Raw genomic sequence first — 26,546 nt, forward strand, 5'->3', positions numbered from 1 at the left:
AGTCATCCCACTCCACTTAGTGTTTGAGAGGGGAGAAACATAACATCACATACCCGCCGCTCTCCTGGTAAGGATCAGGCACCGGCTGGGAGTGAGCGGGTGTGCAACATGTGCGTGAATGTTCAACCAACATATGGGTTGTTTCCTTGCAGGGGCGCAACCTTATTTTGGTTTCCTGGACTATAAGTTTTTGAGTTGGAATCCAACTAGGATTAGGGTTAACGGTGGCGTAAACCACCGTCTCCTTCGCCATCTTCTTCAACCAATCTTCACCAGCGCTGTCATAGAAAAATGTCACCACTGGACCAATGGCTTTTTCATTTACAACCGAATTGTATGTCTAACGTTTTCCGATATACTCTTTTGTTATGGTTGTTATTGTGTATGCTTTGTTACTGTTCATGTTGATGTTTGCATGTGGTATGTTCGAGTTTCACATAGTACTAGTTGCTATCCTCATGTTTAATATTCTATAATTAATCATTAAATTATTGCATATTTTTCCAACAAGCTCGAGGTGTAGGATTGACTCTTACTCACCTTGTAGCTATCCCGAACCTCCTTGGCCCAGGTAAAAGCATACAAAAATTAACGGGTGATGATAACCCAATTGACTACATTAAGAAATGATTTATGCTTTTTCTGTACAACTGTAAGAAATATCACACATGTATCAAAGATAATACCATATGGTTTTAACTTTCATGTAAGAAACATAGACGATAACATATGGTTTTAACTTTCATTGTATGTATCAATGATAATACCTACTATTGGATGCTACTTCGATCAAGATAGGGCGAGCTAACTCTTTGCCTCGAAAGCTCGATTTATTTTCTAACCAGCTACTCTCTTTGCCCACAAAAGAATGTATTTCCAAGTTTCTTGGAAAGGTAAGTTTTTTAAGTTTGACCGTGGTTATAAAAAAGGCACCAATATTTATGCCATCAAATCAAAATCAATAGGTTTATGATAAAATATTTTCATTATATAGCTACTTGATATAATCACTATTGGTATATTTTTGTGTAAAATTGTCAAAGTTGAAATAGTTTTACTCGCAAGAAAGCTGGAAGAACGTTGTTTAGTGTATGGGGGAGTATAGAAGAAGGCTCTTACTCGGCTCATTTATTTTTGAGTCAATCTCAAGCCTCCAGATCTTCTTGCAGCCCTTGGTGTAGGAGAGGAGAAAAGCAAAACAAATATGGAGTTTCAAGACTCAATAAAATGATAACCGCTGAAAGTTTATATTGCTACTCATATTTTTTTAGATTCACAGGAAGACAACCTCCCCGGTTCCATTTATATCATAAACGAAACCAGTGTTCAGGAACATATTCAGAGTTCAAACTGAAAAGCGAAAACAAAGCCCTACCTTTTTGAAACGGAACAAAGTTTTAAAGTAAACACTACCACCCACATCAGGGGTGTTGAACCAACCTCAGCTCAACGCCAGCAAAAGCACGCCAACTCTCTACCAAAAAAACTATCCAAAAACCACCACATGCATTACATTACACCAACAACTAAAGTCCTATTTTTGCAAGCTATTTGAAGCAGATCAACCCAGCATGACATGGACCGAGGAGTCTTCATTTGGATTTTCCTTCAGGTAAGCTAGAGAAGCTCTTACACCATGCGCTAGCTTTGAGGCAGGGTCCAGGAGGAAATCCAGTCGAAGCTGGTGCATTTCAGCTTGACATCGGTGCCAGTGGAGCCTTGATTAGTTTCAACAGGGCCTCCACAAAAAGATCCACATCCTTCCAAGTTTGATCCTTGAAAGGAACTTTTCAGTCCTCAGATATCATAGAATCAATCTCCACACATGTTTAAAATCCATCAAAATCAGTCTATTAAACACTATGCTATTTCTAGAATTCCAAATCCCCCTCAAGACAGTAGAAGAAATGAAATAAATTGTAAGAATCTTTTATTGCATATCCATCTACCAGCTACATCTACAAATTTATCAATCCTGTACTTAAAGCAACTTTCTACCATGGATTTTGGAATAAAAAAGATGATGCACACTCTCAAATTCTTTACAAAAGGAACACTCCATGGGTTTTGGAATTCCTCTATGTCTCTGATTATCTCTAGTCATAATCTTGTTCTGAAAAAACAAACATCTGGACTCTGGGAGGAATTTTTAGATCACAAACAACAAGAAGATAAATTGGAGTTATACCCCTAAAATTAACTAAAGCATACATGGACTTTGAAGAATATATTCCATTAGTTTCATATGACTAGATAAGCTGATCTCCCTCAACATCTAATGTTATTGTGTTGGCAATAGCAACTAAAGTCACATCTCAGTTTCTTCCATCCCAAACCTCACAAACAGTTTTAGTTTTTTTTTTTGAAGCTCATGACCGTAGGGGAAAGCCCCTACGGTGTGGTTATTTATTTATTTATTTATTTATTTATAAACAGCAGGTCCAAGTACAAAAAGATGAAGGGGTCAAGGGGGAAAGAAGTGTACAAGCCATGGCAACAACATTATGTAATGAAGGTAGCGAGGATCCAGTCTAGCAAAATCTGCAGCATAGATGTCTTCACACGGTGACGATGAAGCATGAGATCACTTTGGAATCGGACCTTCCATCTTCCAAAAGATGGAGTCTGCTTCTTAAATATATAATCGTTTCTCTCTTTCCAAATACTCCATGCAGCACATGTTGTTATTTCCATGAAACAAGGTCCATCAAAAAGGCGACATGCCAGTGTGAAGCGCTGGGAAATTGGCAAGGAGCAGTCCCACTGTATTTTAATGAAATCCCAACACGACACAGCAAAGCTGCATTGAAAGAACAGGTGATCTCGTGTCTCTGGAGCTTGAATCGCGCAAAGCACACATGCGGGCCCATCATCCAATTTCCAATTTTTTCCGGTGCATCGGATCTTTTGTGTTTAGTCGATCTTTCAGAAGAAGCCAAGTGAATACACGAACTTTAGGCAAGCATTTTGATTTCCATATCGATTGTAGAGTGAGATCTCTAGGCGCTTGGTCAAAAATAAAATTATAAAACTTGGCTGATGTGTATGCAGTACTCCCCCATGGAAAGATTCTAGTGTCCAAAGCATTTGGATCAGCGCCCAAACCTTGCATGTATGACTGAATTTGAGCAAGTTCCTGGAAGGCTTGAGCTGACAACGGCAACACAAATTTAGAGCTTAAATCATGAGAATTAGCAAGATCTGCCACCGTCACATCTTCATCTAGTGCAAAAGAGAATAGTCTAGGGAACTGATTACATAGCAGCCCATCTTCATGCCATGAGTCTTTCCAAAAAAGAACTGTGTCACCACTGCCAATGACACACCTAGTAATGCTTCTGTAGTCATTGATAAAACTGAATACATCTCTCCACCAGAAAGACCCAAAACTATGTATCCAGATTAGTGTTAACAAACCAGATGTCCTCCCAAAATCTAACACTTCTAACATTACCAATCTTCCACTTGTAACCAAAGCTCACAGCTTCAGTAGCTCCCATCACTCCCTTCCAAAAGGTTGATGGGTGAGTATCATGGCAACATAAAATGTTTGGATTTCTAGTGTTATATTTGCTATCTATCACTTTTCTCCACAGAGTCCCTTCACCTTGTATATATCTTTTAAACCAAGACCCCAGTAAACAAACATTGAGATCTTTCAGGTTAGGAATACCCAAACCTCCAAACACTTTCCTCATAGATACAGAGGGCCAATTAGCTAAATGAATCTTATTGTTTCCCTCTTCATCATTCCACAAACAATTTGCTAGTTGAGTATTAATGAGCTTCAAAGCCCACTTAGGAAATTTAAAGAAACGTAACATATATATAGGAATACTAGAAAGAATAGATCTTATTAATTCTCTTTTGGCTGCAGAGGACAATAGTTTTCCTCTCCAGCCAGTCATTCTACCTAGGAGAGCATCAATTAAAGGTTGTATATCCTCTCTCCTCAACTTATCATAGTGTAAATGGATCCCAAAGTATTTAATAGGAAAAGAACCCATGACACAGCCAAAAATATCCAAAAAATGAGAACACTCCTCTATGTCTACATTGATAGGGATCAGCTCACTCTTATGATAGTTAATGCGCATACCAGAAATTTGTTCAAAATATGTCAAAAATCCACTTCATATTTATTGCAATTCTACTATTTTTCTAAGAAAGGTAGAGTATTGTCAGCATATTGGAGGCAGACCACACCTCCAAGGAGAAATTCAGGGCATAAACCCTTGATTAGCCCCTCTCTACCTCCTTGTTACTCATATGAAGTTAACACTCGGTCGTTAGCAAGAAAGTAAGCTTGTCCTTTCCGTTCAGACTCCAAATCGACATGAACACAAAGTAGCGGTTGTGGGGGTCAAAGTCTGAGTGTGTGGATTGCTCCTGTGGCGATGTTGCCAAACAACTCACTGTGGTAGCTAGAGTAGAAATATCTTAGCACAAGCAGACCATTTATTTCTTCTTGCAAGTTGCAACATGCACGTACGGCATGTACTGCTTGAAAGAAACAACGCTTTGTGTGCTGCTGCTCACATGACGTGCATATTCAGACGGTAGCTAGAAAACATATACTCCTGCTATAATGTAGCGTGGTAGTACGTTTCTACTGCTTGCTACACTGCAAGCTACAAGTACACGGCACCCATGCAATTTAATTGTTCGCCTGTTCTTACGGCGGAGCACAGAAGCATTATTCTTCGTGATGGCCACGGCATTTTGCTCGATACAGGGGTTAGGGAACGCTTGACATTACATGCATATAACAAGATAAATAACTGAACACGTTACTAGACTACGTACTTAGGCAAGTGAACAATAAGCTAGGTAGTGGATGGAAAATATACAAGCGACCAGGCTAGCTAGACAACGACATGCGGACAAGCTAGCTTCTTTTCCTCTTGACGCCGGCGGCCGCCGCGCCCTTCTGACCGTCGTCGTCGTCAACAGGGGCTGCCGCCGCTGCTGCCGTGAGCTTGGTGAGCAGCTCCCCGGCAGTGTCGGCGACTACAAAGATGTTGCGCGCCGCCTCATCGATGAAGCCCTCCTCGACGCCCTTGTCGAACAGCGAAAGCAGGCTGTTGTAGTAGCCATCCACGTTGAGCAATCCCACCTAATGCAATGGATCACACACCAACCGTACGTTACACATAGCTTTCTTTGGGAAATCAGAGCTATCTATCTAGCTAGCTAGTGGGATTTATTAGGGGACGAGAGGGCGCCCTACAAATCACTGGCTAATGTCGATGCCAACCAATGTCTACACACATGAGACCACTGGCCTCGGCAATACATGAGAATAATGCAAGATGTCAGTTAAATACGACAAGCTTACAGGTTTGTTGTGGATCCCGAGCTGAGCCCACGTTATGATCTCCAACAGCTCTTCGATCGTCCCATAACCGCCTGTTATTTCATTAAGCAAGCTGCGCTTAGTTATCATCTCGATCTTCCTTAAACGTATGTTTAACTCCATACACAGGAGTACACTATGCATGACTTGAGTCGTATAGTGGCTAATTAAGAGCAGCAGTGTGTGACGTACCAGGCAGGGCGATGAAGGCGTCGGAGTGTTTCGCCATTTCTGACTTGCGCTCATGCATGTCCCTGACCACTTTCACCTCTCCCAACGTCTCCCCTGATACCTAGGAAGCGGCCCGTACGTACGTACACATAGTACAAATATGCACATTCAAAATCACGTTTCATGTGTGTGGTCGCAGCAACAAAAAAAACAAAAAAGTTCGTAACTTTTATCAAGCACGCACATGCATTTCGTTCAGAGATAGCAGGAGAGATTCGCGCACTACATACCTCTTCGGGGAGGAGAGCGCTAGGGATGACCCTGCACGGATATGAGGCTAGATCGGGTTAACCACAAGCTACATTCATGGACCTATAGGCAGGTTCGATGTGCTCAGAATCAGAGAGAGAGAGGGACAGACAATGTAGGTAGGAGCAGCTGTGTAGTGTTGGATTTACCCGAGGACATGGCGGCCGCCGTCGTGGACGGCCTTGGACACGAGACCCATCAGGCCGCCGCTGCCGCCGCCATAGACAAGGTCGAGCCTCCTCTCCACCTGCAAAGGAGAGGACATGGGGAGTCAGAAACGTTGGCGCCCGAGTGGGAACCTGCAGCGCTAGAGAGACATGTACTATTCTGGGTTCAAGGTGGCTGCGCGCGCGGCTACTGGTCTGCCTACTAACTCACCAGCTGCCTTCCAAGGTCGAGAGCGGCGGCGCTGAAGGACGGCCGGTTTCCCGGCCTGCTGCCGCAGAAGACGCAGACCGCTCGCACTGGGCCCCGGCCACTGCCCCCGCCGCGCTCTGCAGCCTTCTCCTGGTCTTGGTTTTCCTCCATGTGTTGGCCAGGCAACAGAGGGAGGTGGGAGAGGGATACCCCGGCCAGGAGGATAGATGAGGGTGGGCGGTATCAGCTATGGTGGCCGGCTCTCTCTTGAGGTCCCCTCGGTGCCTATTTATGCACAAGCCGTTGTGCATGCTATAATTGAGCTGCTATCGTACTACTTGCCTAATGATTAATAGAAATTATCCCGACCTTTCCTGACTCGTAACCATGCATGATTCTCTATGATTCTCTTAGGAAGCGTGACATATATACATGAGATTATATGTTGTCTAAATTTCACGAGTTTGAAAACTGATTTTCGCCCCGTTTATAATAAATAAAAGAATCACATCCAAACAAGATTTAGATTCCTAGAAAATAATTTGTTTTAACATGTATCAGAGACACGGTGTAAGAAGACCTGCTCCATAACCATTTTCTTTTGAATGGTTCATAGGGTCCACGTTAGCCCCGAGCACTAGCCCGAAGAAGTGCCTCCTCCTATTAGTAGGTCCCAGGCCTGCCACTCAGCTCCATAGGAAGCGAGGTAGCATGACACGTGAAAGGGAAGTGGATCACGTGCTCGGGAACCACATAGAGGGGGCAAATGCCATCACCCAAAACCTGTACCGCTTCGCCACCTCGACACTTCACGGAATGCAATCTCTAAGAAGCTGCAGACGGATATCTTAACCTTCAAAGGCGGTGGCCCTTTCCATAAAGGAAAGTTCAATGCCAGAGTCTACCCACAGAATAGGGCACCAGGGGCGAAGCTGGACGAAAAGATCATTGGATTCAGCTCTACTAGTTATGTGATAATCATCTACTAATGAGACAAGTTAAAGAGCAAACTAGTAAAGCTTTCATGAAATTCATTGGGTTCAACTGAACCCAACACTTCTATACCAACTCCGCCACTGTAGTACATGGCCAAGAATATCTTCTAGGACGATAAATGCCAAGATATAACATCTAGGTATCCCGATGGTGATTTTGGCAGAGACTCTCGCAACTCTGTCCAAGCTAAGGCTTCCTCCGATCCAAATGTGCTTCAAAACGGGATGCTGCAAGTCCAAATTTAGGTCACCAACGAATAATTAGCATCAAATACAACACTACAAGGAAAAACGCCAGCCACAATATCGCTAACAATGGCGCACAGTGATAGTGGTGCCCCACTTCTATATAGCACTGGCGCACCACTATCAAGTTCTACATTGCTAGCTCAAATACTAATGGCGCACTAGGTCAGGGGTGCGCCATTAGTATGTCTAAGAGGGGGTCTAAAAATGGGACAACATAGCAGTGGCGCACCATGCCTTGGTGCGTCACTTCTATGTGGTACCAAAATCACCCCGCCCCCCCCCCCCCACCCCACCCCACCCCCATCTCCTTTTCAATTTCGAAAAAAAAGAAAATGATAGAAATTTTAAAAAATAAATTCTTTCGAGATGGACATGTGTTATGTGGTCTAGTTGTTAGAAACATTAACAAACATGAATTTCAATATATTATGCAAAATGGTGTTATGCTTCGGTAAAATAGCTTTTCTGGTGCATACAACCTCCGAAGAAAAAAAAATCTATGAAAATGTATCTACGAAAAAAGTTACATTCGATTTCAACCGTCGACGGCTGTTTACCGACTTTTAGATTCCTCAATATTAAAAAGTAAATAGGAGTTTTTTCAGTTTTTAGATTTCAATGAAAAATGTCAAGAAAAAAATTAACCTTCCCTCCTCCAAAATTCAAAATGGTCGGCCACCATCTACCCCTACTACCCTCTTGTTCACCTCCCTCCTCCACACATTTCTCTTGTTCACCTCCCTCCGGCTGATCAAAGCTAGTGAAGAACGAAAATGTAGGTACCCTAGCTCGTGCATCGCCTGTTAGTACTGTCAGAAGATTGTTAATGAACCACGTGTTGGACTGATACGTCTCCAACGTATCGATAATTTCTTATGTTCCATGCTTCTTTTATGATTATACTCACATGTTTTATACACACTTTATGTCATTATTATGCATTTTCCGGCACTAACCTATTGACAAGATGCCGAAAAGCCAGTTGCTGTTTTCTGCTGTTTTTGGTTTCAGAAATCCTAGTAAGGAAATATTCTCGGAATTGGACGAAATCAACGCCCAGGATCTTATTTTTCCACGAAGCTTCCAGAAGTCCGAAAGGGAAACGAAGTGGGGCGACGAGGCGGCCACACAACAGGGCGGCGCGGCCCAGCCCCTGGCCGCGCGGCCCTGGCGTGTGGGCCCCTCGCTCGCCCCTAAACCTACCTCTCCGACTATAAGAAGCCTTTGTAGATAATAACTCCAGTACCGAGAGCCACGATACGGAAAACCTTCCAGAGACGCCGCCGCCAATCCCATCTCGGGGGATTCAGGAGATCGCCTCCGGCACCCTGCCGGAGAGGGGAATCATCTCCCGGAGGACTCTTCACCGCCATGGTCGCCTCCGAAGTGATGTGTGAGTAGTTCACCCCTGGACTATGGGTCCATAGCAGTAGCTAGATGGTCGTCTTCTCCTAATTGTGCTATCATTGTCGATCTTGTGAGATGCCTAACATGATCAAGATCATCTATTTTAATGCTACATGTTGCGTTTGTTGGGATCCGATGAATATGGAATACTATGCTATGTTGATTATCAATCTATCATCTATGTGTTGTTTATGATCTTGCATGCTCTCCGTTATTAGTAGAGGCTCTGGCCAAGTCGTTACTTGTAACTCCAAGAGGGAGTATTTATGCTCGATAGTGGGTTCATGCCTCCATTAAATCTGGACAGTGACAGAAAGTTCTAAGGTTGTGGATGTGCTGTTGCCACTAGGGATAAAACATTAATGCTATGTCTAAGGATGTATTTTTTGATTACATTACGCACCATACTTAATGCAATTGTCTGTTGTTTGCAACTTAATAATGGAGGGGGTTCGGATGATAACCTGAAGGTGGACTTTTTAGGCATAGATGCATGCTGGATAGCGGTCTATGTACTTTGTCTTAATGCCCAATTAAATCTCACACTACAAATCATAACATGTATGTGCATGGTCATGCCCTCTTTATTTGTCAATTGCCCAACTGTAATTTATTCACCCAACATACTATTTATCTTATGGGAGACACCACTAGTGAACTGTGGACCCCGGTCCATTCTTTACATCGAATACAATCTACTGCAATTCTCGTTCTACTGTTTTCTGCAAACATCATCATCCACACTATACATCTAATCCTTTGTTACAGCAAGCCGGTGAGATTGACAACCTCACTGTCACGTTGGGGCAAAGTAATTTGGTTGTGTTGTGCAGGTTCCAAGTTGGCGCCGGAATCCCTGGTGTTGCGCCGCACTACACTTCGCCGCCATCAACCTTCAACGTGCTTCTTGGCTCCTACTGGTTCGATAAACCTTGGTTTCTTACTGAGGGAAAACTTGCCGCTGTACGCATCACACCTTCATCTTGGGGTTCCCAACGGACGCGTGTTGTACGCGTATCAAGCACTTTTTCTGGCGCCGTTGCCGGGGAGATCAAGACACGCTGCAAGGGGAGTCTCCACTTCCAATCTCTTTACTTTGTTTTGTCTTGCTTTATTTTATTTACTTATTTGTTTGCTGCACTATATCAAAATACAAAAAAAAATTAGTTGCTAGCTTTACTTTATTTACTGTCTTGTTCTCCATATTAAAAAACACAAAAAAATTAGTTACTTGCATTTACTTTATCTAGTTTGCTTTATTTACTATTGCTAAAATGGGTACTCCTGAAAATACTAAGTTGTGTGACTTCACAAATACAAATAATAATGATTTCTTATGCACACCTATTGCTCCACCTGCTACTACAGCAGAATTCTTTGAAATTAAACCTGCTTTACTAAATCTTGTTATGAGAGAGCAATTTTCTCGTGTTAGTTCTGATGATGCTGCTGCCCATCTTAATAATTTTATTGAACTATGTGAAATGTAAAAGTATAAGGATGTATATGGTGACATTAAAAAATTGAAATTGTTTCCTTTCTCACCAAGAGGAAGAGCTAAAGATTGGTTGCTATCTCTGCCTAAGAATAGTATTGATTCATGGACTAAATGTAAGGATGCTTTCATTGGTAGATATTATCCTCCTGCTAAAATTATATCTTTGAGAAGTAGCATAATGAATTTTAAGCAATTGGATAATGGGCATGTTGCCCAAGCATGGGAAAGAATGAAATCTTTGGTTAAAAATTGCCCAACCCATGTACTGACTACTTGGATGATCATCCAAACCTTTTATGCAGGACTGAATTTTTCTTCACGGAACCTATTGGATTCAGCTGCTGGAGGTACTTTTATGTCCATCACTCTAGGCGCCGCAACAAAGCTTCTTGATAATATGATGATTAATTACTCTGAATGGCACACGGAAAGAGCTCCACAAGGTAAGAAGGTAAATTCTGTTGAAAAACCTCCTCCTTGAGTGATAAGATTGATGCTATTATGTCTATGCTTGTGAATGGTAGGACTAATGTTGATCCTAATAATGTTCCGTTAGCTTCATTGGTTGCTCAAGAAGAACATGTTGATGTGAACTTCATTAAAAATAATAATTTCAACAACAATGCTTATCAGAATAATTCTAGTAACAACTATAGGCCATATCCTTATAATAATGGTAACGGTTATGGTAATTTTTATGGGAATTCTTACAACAATAGTAGGAATACACCCCCTGGACTTGAAGCTATGCTTAAAGAATTTATTATTACACAAACTGCTTTTAACAAAACTGTTGAAGAAAAGCTTGGGAAAATTGATATACTTGCTTCTAAAGTTGATAGTCTTGCTGCTGATGTTGATCTTTTGAAATCGAAAGTTATGCCTAATGAAAATAAATATATTAAGTCATTTTCTACAGAAAACGCTATCCAAGTTAGAATTAATGAGAATATAAGATTGATGGCCGAATTGCGTGCTAGGTGGGAAAAGGAAGAAAATGCTAAAGATAACAAAGTGGCTAAAGTTTGGACTATTACCACCACTAGCAATGAAAATGCTTCACATGTTGCTACACCTCCTACTATCAATGGTAAAATAATTGGTGTTGGCAATTTTTTTACTTCTAATGCAAAGCTTGCAAAACTGCCTGAAACTGCTAAAACTGCTGAAACTACTTGTGATAAAACTGCTGAAATTTTTTCCAACATTGGGGACAATGATCCCATTGCTTTAGATTATAATGGTTTAGATTTTGATGATTGCCACATCTCTGAAGTTATAAAGTTCTTACAAAAACTTGCTAAAAATCCTAATGCTAGTGCTATAAATTTGGCATTTACAAAACATATTACAAATGCTCTCATAAAAGCTAGAGAAGAGAAACTAAAACTTGAAACTTCTATTCCTAGGAAGTTAGAGGATGGTTGGGAGCCCATCATTTAGATGAAGGTCAATGATTTTGATTGTAATGCTTTATGTGATCTTGGTGCAAGTATTTCCATTATGCCTAGGAAAATCTATAATATGATTGACTTGCCACCATTGAAAAATTGTTATTTGGACGTTAATCTTGCTGATAATTCTACAAAGAAATCTTTGGGGAGGATTGATAATGTTCGCATTACGGTTAACAATAACCTTGTCCCCGTTGATTTTGTTGTCTTGGATATTGAATGCAATGCATCTTGTCCCATTATATTGGGAAGACTTTTTCTTCGAACTGTTGGTGCTATTATTGATATGAAGGATTTCCTCTCAAGAAAGGTATGGAACACTTCCCTAGAAAGAGAATGAAGTTACCTTTTGATTCTATCATTAGAACAAATTATGATGTTGATGCTTCATCTCTTGATAATACTTGATTCACACTTTCTGCGCCTAGCTGAAAGACGTTAAAGAAAAGCGCTTATGAGACACAACCCATGATTTTATTACAGTACTTTTGTTTTATATTTGAGTCTTGGAAGTTGTTACTACTGTAGCAACCTCTTCTTATCTTTATTTTATTGCATTGTTGTGCCAAGTAAAGTCTTTGATAGTAAGGTTCATACTAGATTTAGATTACTGCGCAGAAACAGATTTCTTGCTGTCACGAATTTGAGCAGTAGTCTCTGTACCTAACTCAGAAAAATCTGCCAATTTACGTGAGTGATCCTCAGATATGTACGCAACTTTCATTCAATTTGACCATTTTCATTTGAGTAAGTCTGGTGCACCTAAAAAATTCGTCTTTACGGACTGTTCTGTTTTGACAGATTCTGCCTTTTATTTCGCATTGCCTGTTTTGCTATGCTTGATGGATTTTCTTTATTCCATTAACTTTCAGTAGCTTTGTGCAATGTCCAGAAGTGTTAAGAATGATTATGTCACCTCTGAACATGTGAATTTTGATTATGCACTAACCCTCTAATGAGTTGTTTTGAGTTTGGTGTGGAGGAAGTTTTCAAGGATCAAGAGAGGAGGATGATACAATATGATCAAGGAGAGTGAAAGCTCTAAGCTTGGGGATGCCCGCGTGGTTCATCCCTGCATATTTCAAGAATACTCAAGCATCTAAGCTTGGGGATGCCTTCTTCATCGACAACATTATCAGGTTCCTCTAGTGAAACTATATTTTTATTCCATCACATCTTATGTGCTTTACTTGGAGCGTCTGTATGTTTTTGTTTTTGTTTTGTTTGAATAAAGTTGAATCCTAGCATTCATTGTGTGGGAGAGAGACACGCTCCGCTGTTGCATATGGAAAAATATGTCCTTAGCTTTACTCATAATGTTCATGGCGAAGGTTGAAACTGCTTCGTTAATTGTTATATGGTTGGAAACGGGAAATGCTACATGTGGTAATTGGTATAATGTCTTGAGTAATGTGATACTTGGCAATTGTTGTGCTCATGTTTAAGCTCTTGCATCATATACTTTGCACTTATTAGTGAAGAAATACATAGAGCTTGCTAAAATTTGGTTTGCATGATTGGTCTCTCTAAGGTCTAGATATTTTCTAGTAAGGGTTGAACAACAAGGAATACGGTGTAGAGTCTTATAATGCTTGCAAGATGTTTTTATGTGAGTTTTGTTGTACCGGTTCATACTTGTGTTTGTTTCAAATAACCTTGCTATCCTAAGCCTTGTATTGAGAGGGATAACTTCTCGTGCATCCAAATCCTTGAGCCAAAAACTATGCCACTTGTGTCCACCATACCTACCTACTACATGGTATTTCTCCGCCATTCCAAAGTAAATTGCTTGAGTGCTACCTTTAAAATTCCATTCTTGTCTTTGCAATATATAGCTCATGGGACAAATAGCCTAAAAACTATTGTGGTATTGAATATGTACTTATGTATCTTATTTCTTATTAAGTTGCTTGTTGAGCGATAACCATGTTCCTGGGGACGCCATCAACTATTCTTTGTTGAATATCATGTGAGTTGCTATGCATGTTCGTCTTGTCTGAAGTAAGGGTGATTTATCATGAGTTGAATGGTTTGAGTATGCATATTGTTAGAGAAGAGCATTGGGCCGCTAACTAAAGCCATGATCCATGGTGGAAGTTTCAGTTTTGGACAACAATCCTCAATCTCTTATGAGAATATTATTTGTTGTTGAATGCTTATGCATAAAAGAGGAGTCCATTATCTGTTGTCTATGTTATCCCGGTATGGATGTCTAAGTTGAGAATAATCAAAAGCGAGAAATTCAATGCGAGCTTTCTCCTTAGACCTTTGTACAGGCGGCATAGAGGTACCCCTTTGTGATACTTGGTTAAAACATATGTATTGCGATGATAATCCATGTAAATCCGAGCTAATTAGGACAAGGTGCGGGCACTATTGGTAATATATGCATGAGGCTTGCAACTTGTAGGATATAATTTACATAATACATATGCTTTATTGTGAGCATTTACCGTTGACAAAATTGTTTCTTGTTTTCAAAATAAAAGCTCTAGCACAAATATAGCAAGCAATGCTTCCCTCTGCGGAGGGCCATTCTTCTACTTTTATGTTGAGTCAGTTTACCTATTTCCTTCTGTCTTAGAAGCAAACACTTGTGTTAACTATGCATTGATTCCTACATACTTGCATATTGCACTTATTATATTACTTTATGTTGACAACTATCCATGAGATATACATGTTACAAGTTGAAAGCAACCGCTGAAATTTAATCTTCCTTTGTGTTGCTTCAATACCTTTACTTTGAATTTATTGCTTTATGAGTTAACTCTTATGCAAGACTTATTGATGCTTGTCTTGAAAGTACTATTCATGAAAAGTCTTTGCTATATGATTCAATTGTTTACTCATTGTATTTACCATTGCTTCGAATCGCTGCATTCATTACATGTGCTTACAATAGTATTGATCAAGATTATGATAGCATGTTGATGACCCACAAGTATAGGGGGTGTATCGTAGTATCTTCGATAAGTAAGAATGTCGATCCCAACGAGGAGCAGAAGGTGTTGACAAGCAGTTTCGATGAAGGATTCACTGTAAATGCTCACAGACAAGTATTCAGGGGGTTTTAATGTAACAGATGAATAAAGTACGAATAAGTAAAGTGCGAGAGTAACAATTGCAGCGAGTGGCCCAATCCTTTTTAGCACAAAGGACAAGCCGGTTTGTTTACTTATAATGACCAAACGTTCCTGAGGACACACGGGATTTTAGTCTAGTGCTTTCGCTACATACGGCTAATTAATCTTCATTGTTTTAATAAGTGTTGTGTGGGTGAACCTATGCTAATGTACCGCCCTTCCTAGGACTAATACAAACTTGTGATTATACCCCTTGCAAGCATCCGCAACTACAAGAAAGTAATTAAGAATAAATCTAACCACAGCCTTAAACTCTGAGATCCTGCTATCCCTCCTGCATCGATATACCAACGGGGGTTTAGGTTTCTGTCACTCTGGCAACCCCGCAATTAGCAAACGAATACAGGATGCATTCCCCTAGGCCCATGAAGGTGAAGTGTCATGTAGTCGACGTTCACATGACACCACTAGAAGAATAACACCACAACTTAAATATCATAACATTGAATATTACTCAACCATGGTTCACTACTAACATTTAGACTTCACCCATGTCCTCAAGAACTAAACGAACTACTCACGAGACATCATATGGAACATGATCAGAGGTGATATGATGATGAATAACAATCTGAACATAAACCTTGGTTCAACGGTTTCACTCAATAGCATCAACAACAAGTAGAAATCAATACCGGGAGAGTTTCCCCTATCAAACAATCAAGATCAAACCCAAATTGCTACGGCGGTGACGATGTGCAGCGGTGGAGACGGCGGTGATGATGGTGGAGATGATGGTGATGGTGATGGAGATGATGTCCAGCTCGATGACAGTGACGATGGCGTCGATTTCCCCCTCCGGGAGGGAATTTCCCCGGCGGATCTCAGCCGCCGGAGAGCTCTTTTCTCTCTAGTGTTCTCTGCCCCGCAGAGGCGGCTGTAACTCTTCGCGAGGTACCCTCTGTGGCTTAGGTCTTCGGGACGAAGGATTTCGCGAAGAAAAGGAGGCGAGAGGGGCTATGGGGCCCCCTCCTCACCAGGTGGCGCGGCCAGGCCATGGGCCGTGCCGCCCTGTGGTCTGGGCCCACCTTGGGTCCCCTCGGCTCCCCCTTCTGGCTTCCTTCGTCATCTGGAAAAATAGGATTTTTGGTATAATTTCCTTCCACAGTTGATCTTCCGAAATATCGCATTCTGACGGTGCTTTTTCCAGCAGAATCCTGGCTCCGGTGCTCGATCCTCCAATAATCATGAAACATGCAAAATAGATGAAATAACATAAGTATTATGTCCAAACATGAAATATATCAATGAATAACAGCAAATTATGATATAAAATAGTGATTCAAATTGGACGTATCAACTCCCCCCAAGCGAAACTGAACTCGGTAAACAGGACCACATGTTTATGGAGTGAAGAGTCGATAAATAAAATACGGACAAGAAGCATCATATTCATTCACACAAGACATTCTAGTAAACAACTTCCTCATATAACTCAACTTGAAACAAGTATAAGGTAATCACAAATAAAGGTGCATAAGAAATCATAGTTGGTGATGGCAAACTTCGTTCTTGGTCAGAGAACAATTAACAGGTTATACTTATCTATTGAGCAGCGCTCTCATGTTAAAGTTTATATGGCACAACTTGCATACTCAATCATAATAGTCTCCTCATGATCATTGATAACTTGCAAAGCTATATTCATTCAGATAAAACTTGTACTAAACAAGGAAGAGTAAAAGACATGATGAAGTAAATCACAATATAATGGTTTGATCACAACAACTCAAATGCTTGCTTGAGATGGAGGGAAATAGGTTTACTGACTCAACATAAAGTAAAAGACAGGCCCTTCGCAGAGGGAAGTAGGGATTAAATCATGTGCTAGAGCTTTTTCAGTTTTGAAATCATATAAAGAGAATAAAAGTAAAGTTTTGAGAGGTGTTTGTTGTTGTCAACGACTGGTAGCGGGTACTCTAACCCCCTTGCCAAACAGACCTCCAAAGAGCGGCTCCCATGAAGGACGTTATCTCTACCAGCAAGGTAGATCATCCCTCTTCTCTTTTGTTTACACATGTACTTTAGTTTATTTAAGGATGACACTCCCCCCAACCTTTGCTTACACAAGCCATGGCTAACCGAATCCTCGGGTGCCTTCCAACAATCTCATACCATGGAGGAGTGTCTATTGCAAAATTAAGTTGCTTACTGATGAATCAGAGCAAAACATGTGAAGAGAATTATTAATGAAAGTTGATTAATTGGGGCTGGAACCCCGTTGCCAGCTCTTTTTGCAAAACTATAGGATAAGTGGATGAAGCCACTAGTCCATTAGTGGAAGCTGCTTAACAAGACTGAAAGATAAAACACCACATACTTCCTCATGAGCTATAAAACATTAACACAAATAAGGAGTAATAAATTTTGAATTGTTTAAAGGTAGCACATGAAGTATTTACTTGGAATGGCAGAAAATACCATGTAGTAGGTAGATATGGTGGACACAAATGGCATAGGTTTGGGTTCAGGTTTGGACGTACGAGAAGCATTCCCTCTCAGTACAGGTCTTTGGCTAGCAAGGTTAATTAGCAAGCATAAGAGTTGAGGGAAACAAACAAATATACATGTGATAGACATAATCATGCATCTTTCTTGCAAGCACAAACAATTTTAACTTCAGAATAATAAGCTATGAACTAACAAGAAAGGAAGACAATGAAACAACTATATGTATATTTCTTTTCTACTTAAACCTCAAAGTGTTGTTGCTATTGACCAATGCTAAGTTTGCCAAAACCAAATAGATTTATTCGATGCTCCCAAAGTGGTACCAATACTAAAATCAAGATCAATCATATAATAGAATTGCAAACTAAAATAAGGTGTGCAATATGTAAATGATAAGACTTCTCATTAATATTTCATAACGATAACTCACACCAAGGGATACATAGATAACCAACTAAAGGAGAGATACTTCCATACTGCAACCCATCTTATATGATAACTTCCCTACTCATGATATGACACTACTTGATAGTAAAAAGTAAAAGGTAGTGATGATGTGATACCGCGGCACTCCCCCAAGCTTGGAACAAACCAAGGGGATGCCAATACCGATGATAAATTACTCCTTCGGCGATGATGGTGATGAATTCCCAACAAGCTTCTCCACAAGCTCCTGAAGCTCATCAATCTTGTACATGAGGTTGCGGATCATCTCCGAATTGTGCTCGATGCGATTAAGAAGTATGTCCGACGGCGAGTCCCAATTCTTGGAGTTATTTCCCCACCCTTCAGCTTCAGGCTTCGTCCTTCCTGCAGTGTTAGAACGATCTATATCCCAATTGCTAGGCAATGCTGCCTTGGGAGTCCTTTCAATTTGATTATTGTAGATTAGATTGCGGAAGGGATGGTAAGTGCCTGAAGAAGATGTCTTTGGAGCTAGGTAATGACGTGGAACTCCTCCTCCGGTGCTAATCCGTGCACTCTTCTTGGTGTTGAACGGGTTTGACACTACTCCGATGCTTGCAATGGTGGTGCGCGGGCGTACTCGCGGAACTTCTTCGACTTCCTCATCATCCTCCTTGACTTCTTCCTTCAACTCGGGGTATTGGATACCTTCCTCCGAAGGCTCCTTGTCCTTGTTGTTGGAGACCATGGTGCTTCTAGATTGAAAACGGATCCTGGCAGAAACAGCTAGAAACAAAACACGTCGAGAAAACGATATATGGACCTCCAGGGGTCCGGGGGATTATATAGAATAAATTTTTACGACAAACGGAAAGTACCAGGTCGAACCAAAGTCGGAAAGAGGCGACGAGGCAGCCTCCTCATAGGGCGGCGCGGCCAGGCTAGGGCCCGCGCCGGCCTATGGGGGCGCCCCCTCGTGCGTCTCTTCCACTCCGTTTCGATCTCGTAATTTTTCATATTTTCCAAAAACAGCAAAAACATTGTTCGGAAAGTAAATTGCGGACTTTTTATTACCAGTACTGTTACCTATTCAAAGTCGAGTTCTGGCGGACTGTCAATTTGTCCTTTGATGAAAGCCTCCGGTGTTTCCACTCGAATAATATCAACATCAACATTATAAGAATCACCTGAGATATAATGCTTGAGTCTTTGTCCATTCACCACTTGTGTGACATTGCCTTGGAGAGAGCTAATTTTTATTGCTCCTGAACGATACACCTCCTCAACAACATATGGTCCTTCCCATTTCGAGAGTAATTTCCCTGCAAAGAATCTGAGACGAGACCGATACAATAGGACTTTATCCCCAATATTAAATTCTCTTTTGATAATCCTTCTATCATGCCATTTTTTAACTTTCTCTTTAAAGAGTTTAGCATTTTCATAAGCTTCACTTCTCCATTCATCTAGAGAACTCAATTGCAGCAACCTCTTATTACCAGCTAGTTTAGGATCTTTATTTAATTCTCTAACAGCCCAATAAGCTTTGTGCTCTAGTTCTAAGGGTAAATGACAAGCTTTCCCATAAACCATTTTATAAGGTGACATTCCCATGGGGTTTTTATAAGCAGTTCTATAAGCCCATAATGCTTCCTTCAATTTACTAGCCCAATTCTTTGTAGTTTTATTAACGGTCTTTTGCAAGATAGATTTAATTTCTCTATTTGATAGTTCTACTTGCCCACTAGTTTGAGGATGATAAGCAGAAGCAATTCTATGATTAATGCCATATTTAGCAAGATTTTTTCTAAAACCACCATGAATAAAATGAGAACCTCCATCAGTCATAATATATCTAGGAACTCCAAATCGAGGAAAAATAATATCTAAAAGCATTCTTAAAGAGGTCTCGCCATCAGCACTTTTTGTAGGTATGGCTTCCACCCATTTAGTAACATAATCAACAGCAACAAGTATATGAGTGTTACCTTCTGAAGAGGGAAAAGGTCCCATGAAGTCAAATCCCCAACAGTCGAACGGTTCAATAACAAGAGTATAATTCATAGGCATTTCATTGCGTCTGGAGATATTACCAACCCTTTGGCATTCATCACAAGATAAAATAAACTTTCTTGCATCTTTGAAGAGAGTTGGCCAATAAAAACCTGATTGTAGAACCTTTTGCGCGGTTCTATCTCCAGCGTGATGTCCTCCATAAGCACTCCCATGACATTTACTCAATATCTCCTGCTGTTCATATTCGGGAACACATCTTCGCAGAATACCGTCCACTCCTTCTTTATATAAGTGTGGGTCATCCCAGAAATAATGCCTCAAGTCATAAAAGAATTTCCTCCTTTGCTGAGCTGAAAAGGTCGGAGGCAAGTACTTGGAAACAATAAAGTTAGCATAATCAGCATACCAAGGACTGTCTCGCAAGCTCACCTTTATTACAGCCAATTGTTCATTTGGAAAACTATCATTAACAGGAACAGGATCATAAGCAATATTTTCCAATCTAGACAAATTATCAGCAACAGGATTATCAGCACCTTTCCTATCTACAATATGTAAATCAAATTCTTGCAACAAAAGTACCCATCTAATAAGCCTTGGCTTAGCATCTTTCTTTTGCATAAGGTATCTGATTGCAGCATGATCAGTATGAATAGTAACTTTTGAATCAACAATATAAGATCTAAACTTATCACAAGCAAAGACTACAGCTAACAATTCTTTTTCAGTAGTAGCATAATTTCTTTGAGAAGCATCAAGAGTTTTACTAGCATAATGAATAACATTCAATTTTTTATTTACTCGCTGTCCAAGAACAGCGCCTACAGCAAAATCACTAGCATCACACATAATTTCGAATGGTAAGTTCCAATCAGGAGGTTCAACTATAGGAGCAGTTGTTAAGGCTTTCTTTAGAGCTTCAAAAGCTTCCTTACAATCATCATCAAAAACAAAAGGTACATCTTTTTGAAGAAGATTAGTAAGAGGCTTTGAAATCTTAGAGAAGTCTTTAATAAACCTCCTATAAAACCCAGCATGACCAAGAACACTATGAATACCTTTAACATCCCTAGGATAGGGCATCTTCTCTATTGCTTCAACTTTAGCTCTATCAACTTCAATACCTCTCTCGGAAATTTTATGTCCCAATACAATTCCTTCATTAACCATAAAGTGGCATTTCTCCCAATTAAGAACAAGGTTAGTTTCTTCACATCTCTGCAAAACTTTATCAAGGTTCCGCAAACAATTATCAAAAGAATTCCCATAGACAGAAAAATCATCCATGAATACCTCTACAATACTCTCGCAAAAGCCATGAAAAATAGCAGACATGCATCTTTGAAAAGTAGCAGGAGCATTACATAAACCAAAAGGCATACGTCTATAAGCATAGGTTCCATAGGGACAAGTGAAAGTGGTTTTCTCTTGATCCTTAGTTTTAACAGCAATTTGTGAAAACCCAGAATAACCATCAAGAAATTAAAAATGAGTATTTTTGGATAACCTTTCTAACATTTGATCAATAAAAGGCAAAGGATAATGATCTTTCTTGGTAACTTTATTAACTTTACGAAAATCAATGCACATTCTATAACCTACAACTACTCTTTGAGGTATGAGCTCATCATTATCATTAGGCACAACAGTCATTCCTCCTTTCTTAGGAACACAATGCACAGGACTAACCCATCTACTATCAGCAATAGGATATATAATACCAGCTTCAAGAAGTCGTAATACCTCATTTCTTACCACATCCTTCATCTTAGGAATTAGACGACGCTGAGGTTCAACAACAGGCTTCGCATCATCTTCCATATTAATGGCGTGTTGGCAAATAGAGGGAGAAATCCCCTTCAAGTCATCAAGAGTGTAGCCAATAGCACCTCGGTGTTTCTTCAATATTTCCAATAGCCTTTCTTCTTCAAACTCTGTAAGCTTAGAACTAATAATAACAGGATATATTTTCTTATCATCAATATGAGCATATTTAAGATTATCATGCAAAGGTTTTAAATCAAAAACAGGATCTTCCTTTGGTGGCGGTGTTGTACCCAGATCTTCCACCGGTAAATCATGCTTAAGAATAGGTTGGCGAAGAAAAATTTCCTCAAGCTCATCTCTTTCTTTCCTAAAAACTTCACTTTCGCTATTCTCCAAATGTTGCTGCAAAGGATTATTAGGAACAAGAACAATGGATGCACACTTTTCAAATTTAAAATCATCATTAGGCAAATCAGCTTTATAAGGAGTTTTGGTAAATTTAGAGAAGTTAAACTCATAAGATTCACCAGCAAATTTAGTCAAAATTTTCTCTTTCTTGCAATCTATAATAGCTCCACAAGTATTTAGAAAAGGTCTACCAAAAATGATAGGACAATAATCACTAGCAGCAGAACCAAGTACCAAAAAGTCGGCAGGATATTTAATCTTACCACATAGAACTTCCACATCTCGAACAATACCAATTGGAGAAATAGTTTCTCTATTAGCCAGCTGAATAACCACATCAATATCTTCAAGTTCACAAGAATCAATTTCGTACATAATCTCCGTGTAAAGCTCATAAGGAATAGCACTAACACTTGCACCAATATCACATAAACCATAATAGCAATGATCACCAATTCTAACAGATAGCATAGGAACACTAACTTGTTTGGGTTTATTAGGATGTGAAACAATATTAGAAGCATCTTCACAGAAAATAATATGACCATCCTCCACATTTTCAGTCACAAGATCTTTAATTATTGCAACAACAGGTTCAACTTTTATTTGTTCTTCAGGTTCTATGGGTTTCTTTTCACTTTTATGAACCGCACTATTTATAACAGAGTACTCCTTCATTTTAGCAGGGAAAGGAGTTTTTTCAATATAAGCTTCAGGAATAACATGATCAACAGTTTCAACTACAACGCATTTATTAATAGATGAATCAATTTTATCTTTATACGGTTCATGATACTTATCAAAATTCTTCTTAGGCAATTCATAATGAGAGGCAAAAGCTTTATAAAGATTGGCAGCAACTTGAGAATCAAGACCATAAGTAGCACTCATATTACGAAATTTATCAGTATCCATAAAAGCTTCAATGCATTTGTAATCATAATTTATACCTGATTCTCTTTCTTTGTCGATTTCCCATCCTTCAGTATTTTCCTGGATCCGATTAAGAAGGTCCCTTTTAAACTCTTCCTTATTGCGCGTGAATGATCCAGAACAAGAAGTATCCAGCAAGGTCTTGTCTTCAAAAGAAAGTCTTGCATAGAAATTATCAATAATAACATTACCAGGAAGCTCATGAATGGGGCATTTGAGCATTAAAGACTTCAATCTCCCCCACGCTTGGGCAATACTCTCTCCATCATGAGGCCAAAAATTATATATGCGGTTCCGATCCTTATGAATTTCACTTGGAGGATAGAACTTAGAATAAAACCGGGGCACAATATCATTCCATTCAAGAGAATCCCCATTATCCAGTAATTTATACCAATGCGCCGCTTTACCAGACAGCGATATAGAGAATAGTTTCTTCCTCACTTCATCCATAGCAATACCTGCACACTTGAATAAACCGCATAATTCATGTAAGAACAGTAAATGATCTCCAGGGTGAACAGTTCCATCCCCTGTATAACGGTTATCCACTACACGTTCAATAATTTTCATAGGTATTTTGTATGGTATCTCTTCCTCACCTGGCGCCTTATCCACTACCTTTGCAGTAGTAGTAGATTTCCCAAATAAACATTCAAGAGAAGATCTCTCCATAATGAATTATGGCAGCAGGCAGAAATAAAATTAGCACAAACAGTAGAAATTTCCCTTACCAATTCCACTTACCAATAGCGCTTCACTCCCCGGCAACGGCGCCAGAAAATAGTCTTGATGACCCACAAGTATAGGGGGTGTATCGTAGTATCTTCGATAAGTAAGAATGTCGATCCCAACGAGGAGCAGAAGGTGTTGACAAGCAGTTTCGATGAAGGATTCACTGTAAATGCTCACAGACAAGTATTCAGGGGGTTTTAATGTAACAGATGAATAAAGTACGAATAAGTAAAGTGCGAGAGTAACAATTGCAGCGAGTGGCCCAATCCTTTTTAGCACAAAGGACAAGCCAGTTTGTTTACTTATAATGACCAAACGTTCCTGAGGACACACGGGATTTTAGTCTAGTGCTTTCGCTACATACGGCTAATTAATCTTCATTGTTTTGATAAGTGTTGTGTGGGTGAACCTATGCTAATGTACCGCCCTTCCTAGGACTAATACAAACTTGTGATTATACCCCTTGCAAGCATCCGCAACTATAAGAAAGTAATTAAGAATAAATCTAACCACAGCCTTAAACTCTGAGATCCTGCTATCCCTCCTGCATCGATATACCAACGGGGGTTTAGGTTTCTGTCACTCCGGCAACCCCGCAATTAGCAAACGAATACAAGATGCATTCCCCTAGGCCCATGAAGGTGAAGTGTCATGTAGTCGACGTTCACATGACACCACTAGAAGAATAACACCACAACTTAAATATCATAACATTGAATATTACTCAACCATGGTTCACTACTAACATTTAGACTTCACCCATGTCCTCAAGAACTAAACGAACTACTCACGAGACATCATATGGAACATGATCAGAGGTGATATGATGATGAATAACAATCTGAACATAAACCTTGGTTCAACGGTTTCACTCAATAGCATCAACAACAAGTAGAAATCAATACCGGGAGAGTTTCCCCTATCAAACAATCAAGATCAAACCCAAATTGCTACGGCGGTGACGATGTGCAGCGGTGGAGACGGCGGTGATGATGGTGGAGATGATGGTGATGGTGATGGAGATGATGTCCAGCTCGATGACGGTGACGATGGCGTCGATTTCCCCCTCCGGGAGGGAATTTCCCCGGCGGATCTCAGCCGCCGGAGAGCTCTTTTCTCTCTGGTGTTCTCCGCCCCGCAGAGGCGGCTGTAACTCTTCGCGAGGTACCCTCTGTGGCTTAGGTCTTCGGGACGAAGGATTTCGCGAAGAAAAGGAGGCGAGAGGGGCTGTGGGGCCCCCTCCTCACCAGGTGGCGCGGCCAGGCCATGGGCCGCGCCGCCCTGTGGTCTGGGCCCACCTTGGGTCCCCTCGGCTCCCCCTTCTGGCTTCCTTCGTCATCTGGAAAAATAGGATTTTTGGTATAATTTCCTTCCACAGTTGATCTTCAGAAATATTGCATTCTGACGGTGCTTTTTCCAGCAGAATCCTGGCTCCGGTGCTCGATCCTCCAATAATCATGAAACATGCAAAATAGATGAAATAACATAAGTATTATGTCCAAACATGAAATATATCAATGAATAACAGCAAATTATGATATAAAATAGTGATGCAAATTGGACGTATCACATGTCACTTCAGAAATTATCTTTGTTATCGTTTACCTACTCGGGACGAGTAGGAACTAAGCTTGGGGACGCTGATACGTCTCCAACGTATCGATAATTTCTTATGTTCCATGCTTCTTTTATGATGATACTCACATGTTTTATACACACTTTATGTCATTATTATGCATTTTCCGGCACTAACCTATTAACAAGATGCCGAAGAGCCAGTTGCTATTTTCTGCTGTTTTTTGTTTCAGAAATCCTAGTAAGGAAATATTCTCGGAATTGGACGAAATCAACGCCCAGGATCTTATTTTTCCACGAAGCTTCCAGAAGTCCGAAAGGGAAACGAAGTGGGGCGACGAGGCGGCCACACAACAGGGTGGCGCGGCCCAGCCCCTGGTCGCGTGGCCCTGGCGTGTGGGCCCCTCGCGTCGCCCCTAAACCTACCTCTCTGACTATAAGAAGCCTTCGTCGATAATAACTCCAGTACCGAGAGCCACGATACGGAAAACCTTCCAGAGACGCTGCCGCCGCCAATCCCATCTCGGAGGATTCAGGAGATCGCCTCCGGCACCCTGCCGGAGAGGGGAATCATTTCCCGGAGGACTCTTCACCGCCATGGTCGCCTCCGGAGTGATGTGTGAGTAGTTCACCCCTGGACTATGGGTCCATAGCAGTAGCTAGATGGTCGTCTTCTCCTAATTGTGCTATCATTGTCGATCTTGTGAGCTGCCTAACATGATCAAGATCATCTATTTGTAATGCTACATGTTGCGTTTGTTGGGATCCGATGAATATGGAATACTATGCTATGTTGATTATCAATCTATCATCTATGTGTTGTTTATGATCTTGCATGCTCTCCGTTATTAGTAGAGGCTCTGGTCAAGTCGTTACTTGTAACTCCAAGAGGGAGTATTTATGCTCGATAGTGGGTTTATGCCTCCATTAAATCTGGGACAGTGACCGAAAGTTCTAAGGTTGTGGATGTGCTGTTGCCACTAGGGATAAAACATCAATGCTATGTCTAAGGATGTATTTGTTGATTACATTACGCACCATACTTAATGCAATTGTCTGTTGTTTGCAACTTAATACAGGAGGGGGTTCGGATGATAACCTGAAGGTGGACTTTTTAGTCATAGATGCATGCTGGATAGCGGTCTATGTACTTTGTCGTAATGCCCAATTAAATCTCACACTACTCATTATAACATGTATGTGCATGGTCATGCCCTCTTTATTTGTCAATTGCCCAACTGTAATTTATTCACCCAACATGCTATTTATCTTATGGGAGAGACACCACTAGTGAACTGTGGACCCCGGTCCATT

At 40.6% G+C, this 26,546-nt stretch overlaps 1 protein-coding gene across 1 annotated transcript; it reads right to left on the reverse strand.

Moving 5' to 3' along the window:
* Positions 1–4,656: 4,656 nt before the first annotated feature.
* LOC127293326 (probable cytokinin riboside 5'-monophosphate phosphoribohydrolase LOG4) lies at positions 4,657–6,447 on the reverse strand. Its single transcript, XM_051322906.1, has 6 exons — positions 6,215–6,447; positions 5,986–6,083; positions 5,818–5,848; positions 5,549–5,648; positions 5,339–5,409; positions 4,657–5,116 (listed from the first exon to the last, which is right to left on the reverse strand). The coding sequence occupies exons 1-6, from the start codon at positions 6,362–6,364 to the stop codon at positions 4,889–4,891; spliced, it is 678 nt and encodes a 225-aa protein (XP_051178866.1). The 5' UTR covers positions 6,365–6,447; the 3' UTR covers positions 4,657–4,888.
* Between the last annotated feature and the right edge of the window lie 20,099 nt (positions 6,448–26,546).

Source organism: Lolium perenne, chromosome 4 (genome assembly GCF_019359855.2).
Source record: "Lolium perenne isolate Kyuss_39 chromosome 4, Kyuss_2.0, whole genome shotgun sequence".
In the NCBI taxonomy this organism is placed as follows: domain Eukaryota; kingdom Viridiplantae; phylum Streptophyta; class Magnoliopsida; order Poales; family Poaceae; genus Lolium; species Lolium perenne.

What these genes read in the sequence shown, in the direction of transcription:
- LOC127293326 (XM_051322906.1), bottom strand. Translation starts at nt 6,364, where the DNA reads ATGGAGGAAAACCAAGACCAGGAGAAGGCTGCAGAGCGCGGCGGGGGC. An exon ending in GCGCTCTCCTCCCCGAAGAG is followed by an intron (nt 5,649 to 5,817) that starts GTATGTAGTGCG and finishes GCCGCTTCCTAG; the next exon opens with GTATCAGGGGAGACGTTGGG. An exon ending in TCGGGATCCACAACAAACCT is followed by an intron (nt 5,117 to 5,338) that starts GTAAGCTTGTCG and finishes CCATTGCATTAG; the next exon opens with GTGGGATTGCTCAACGTGGA.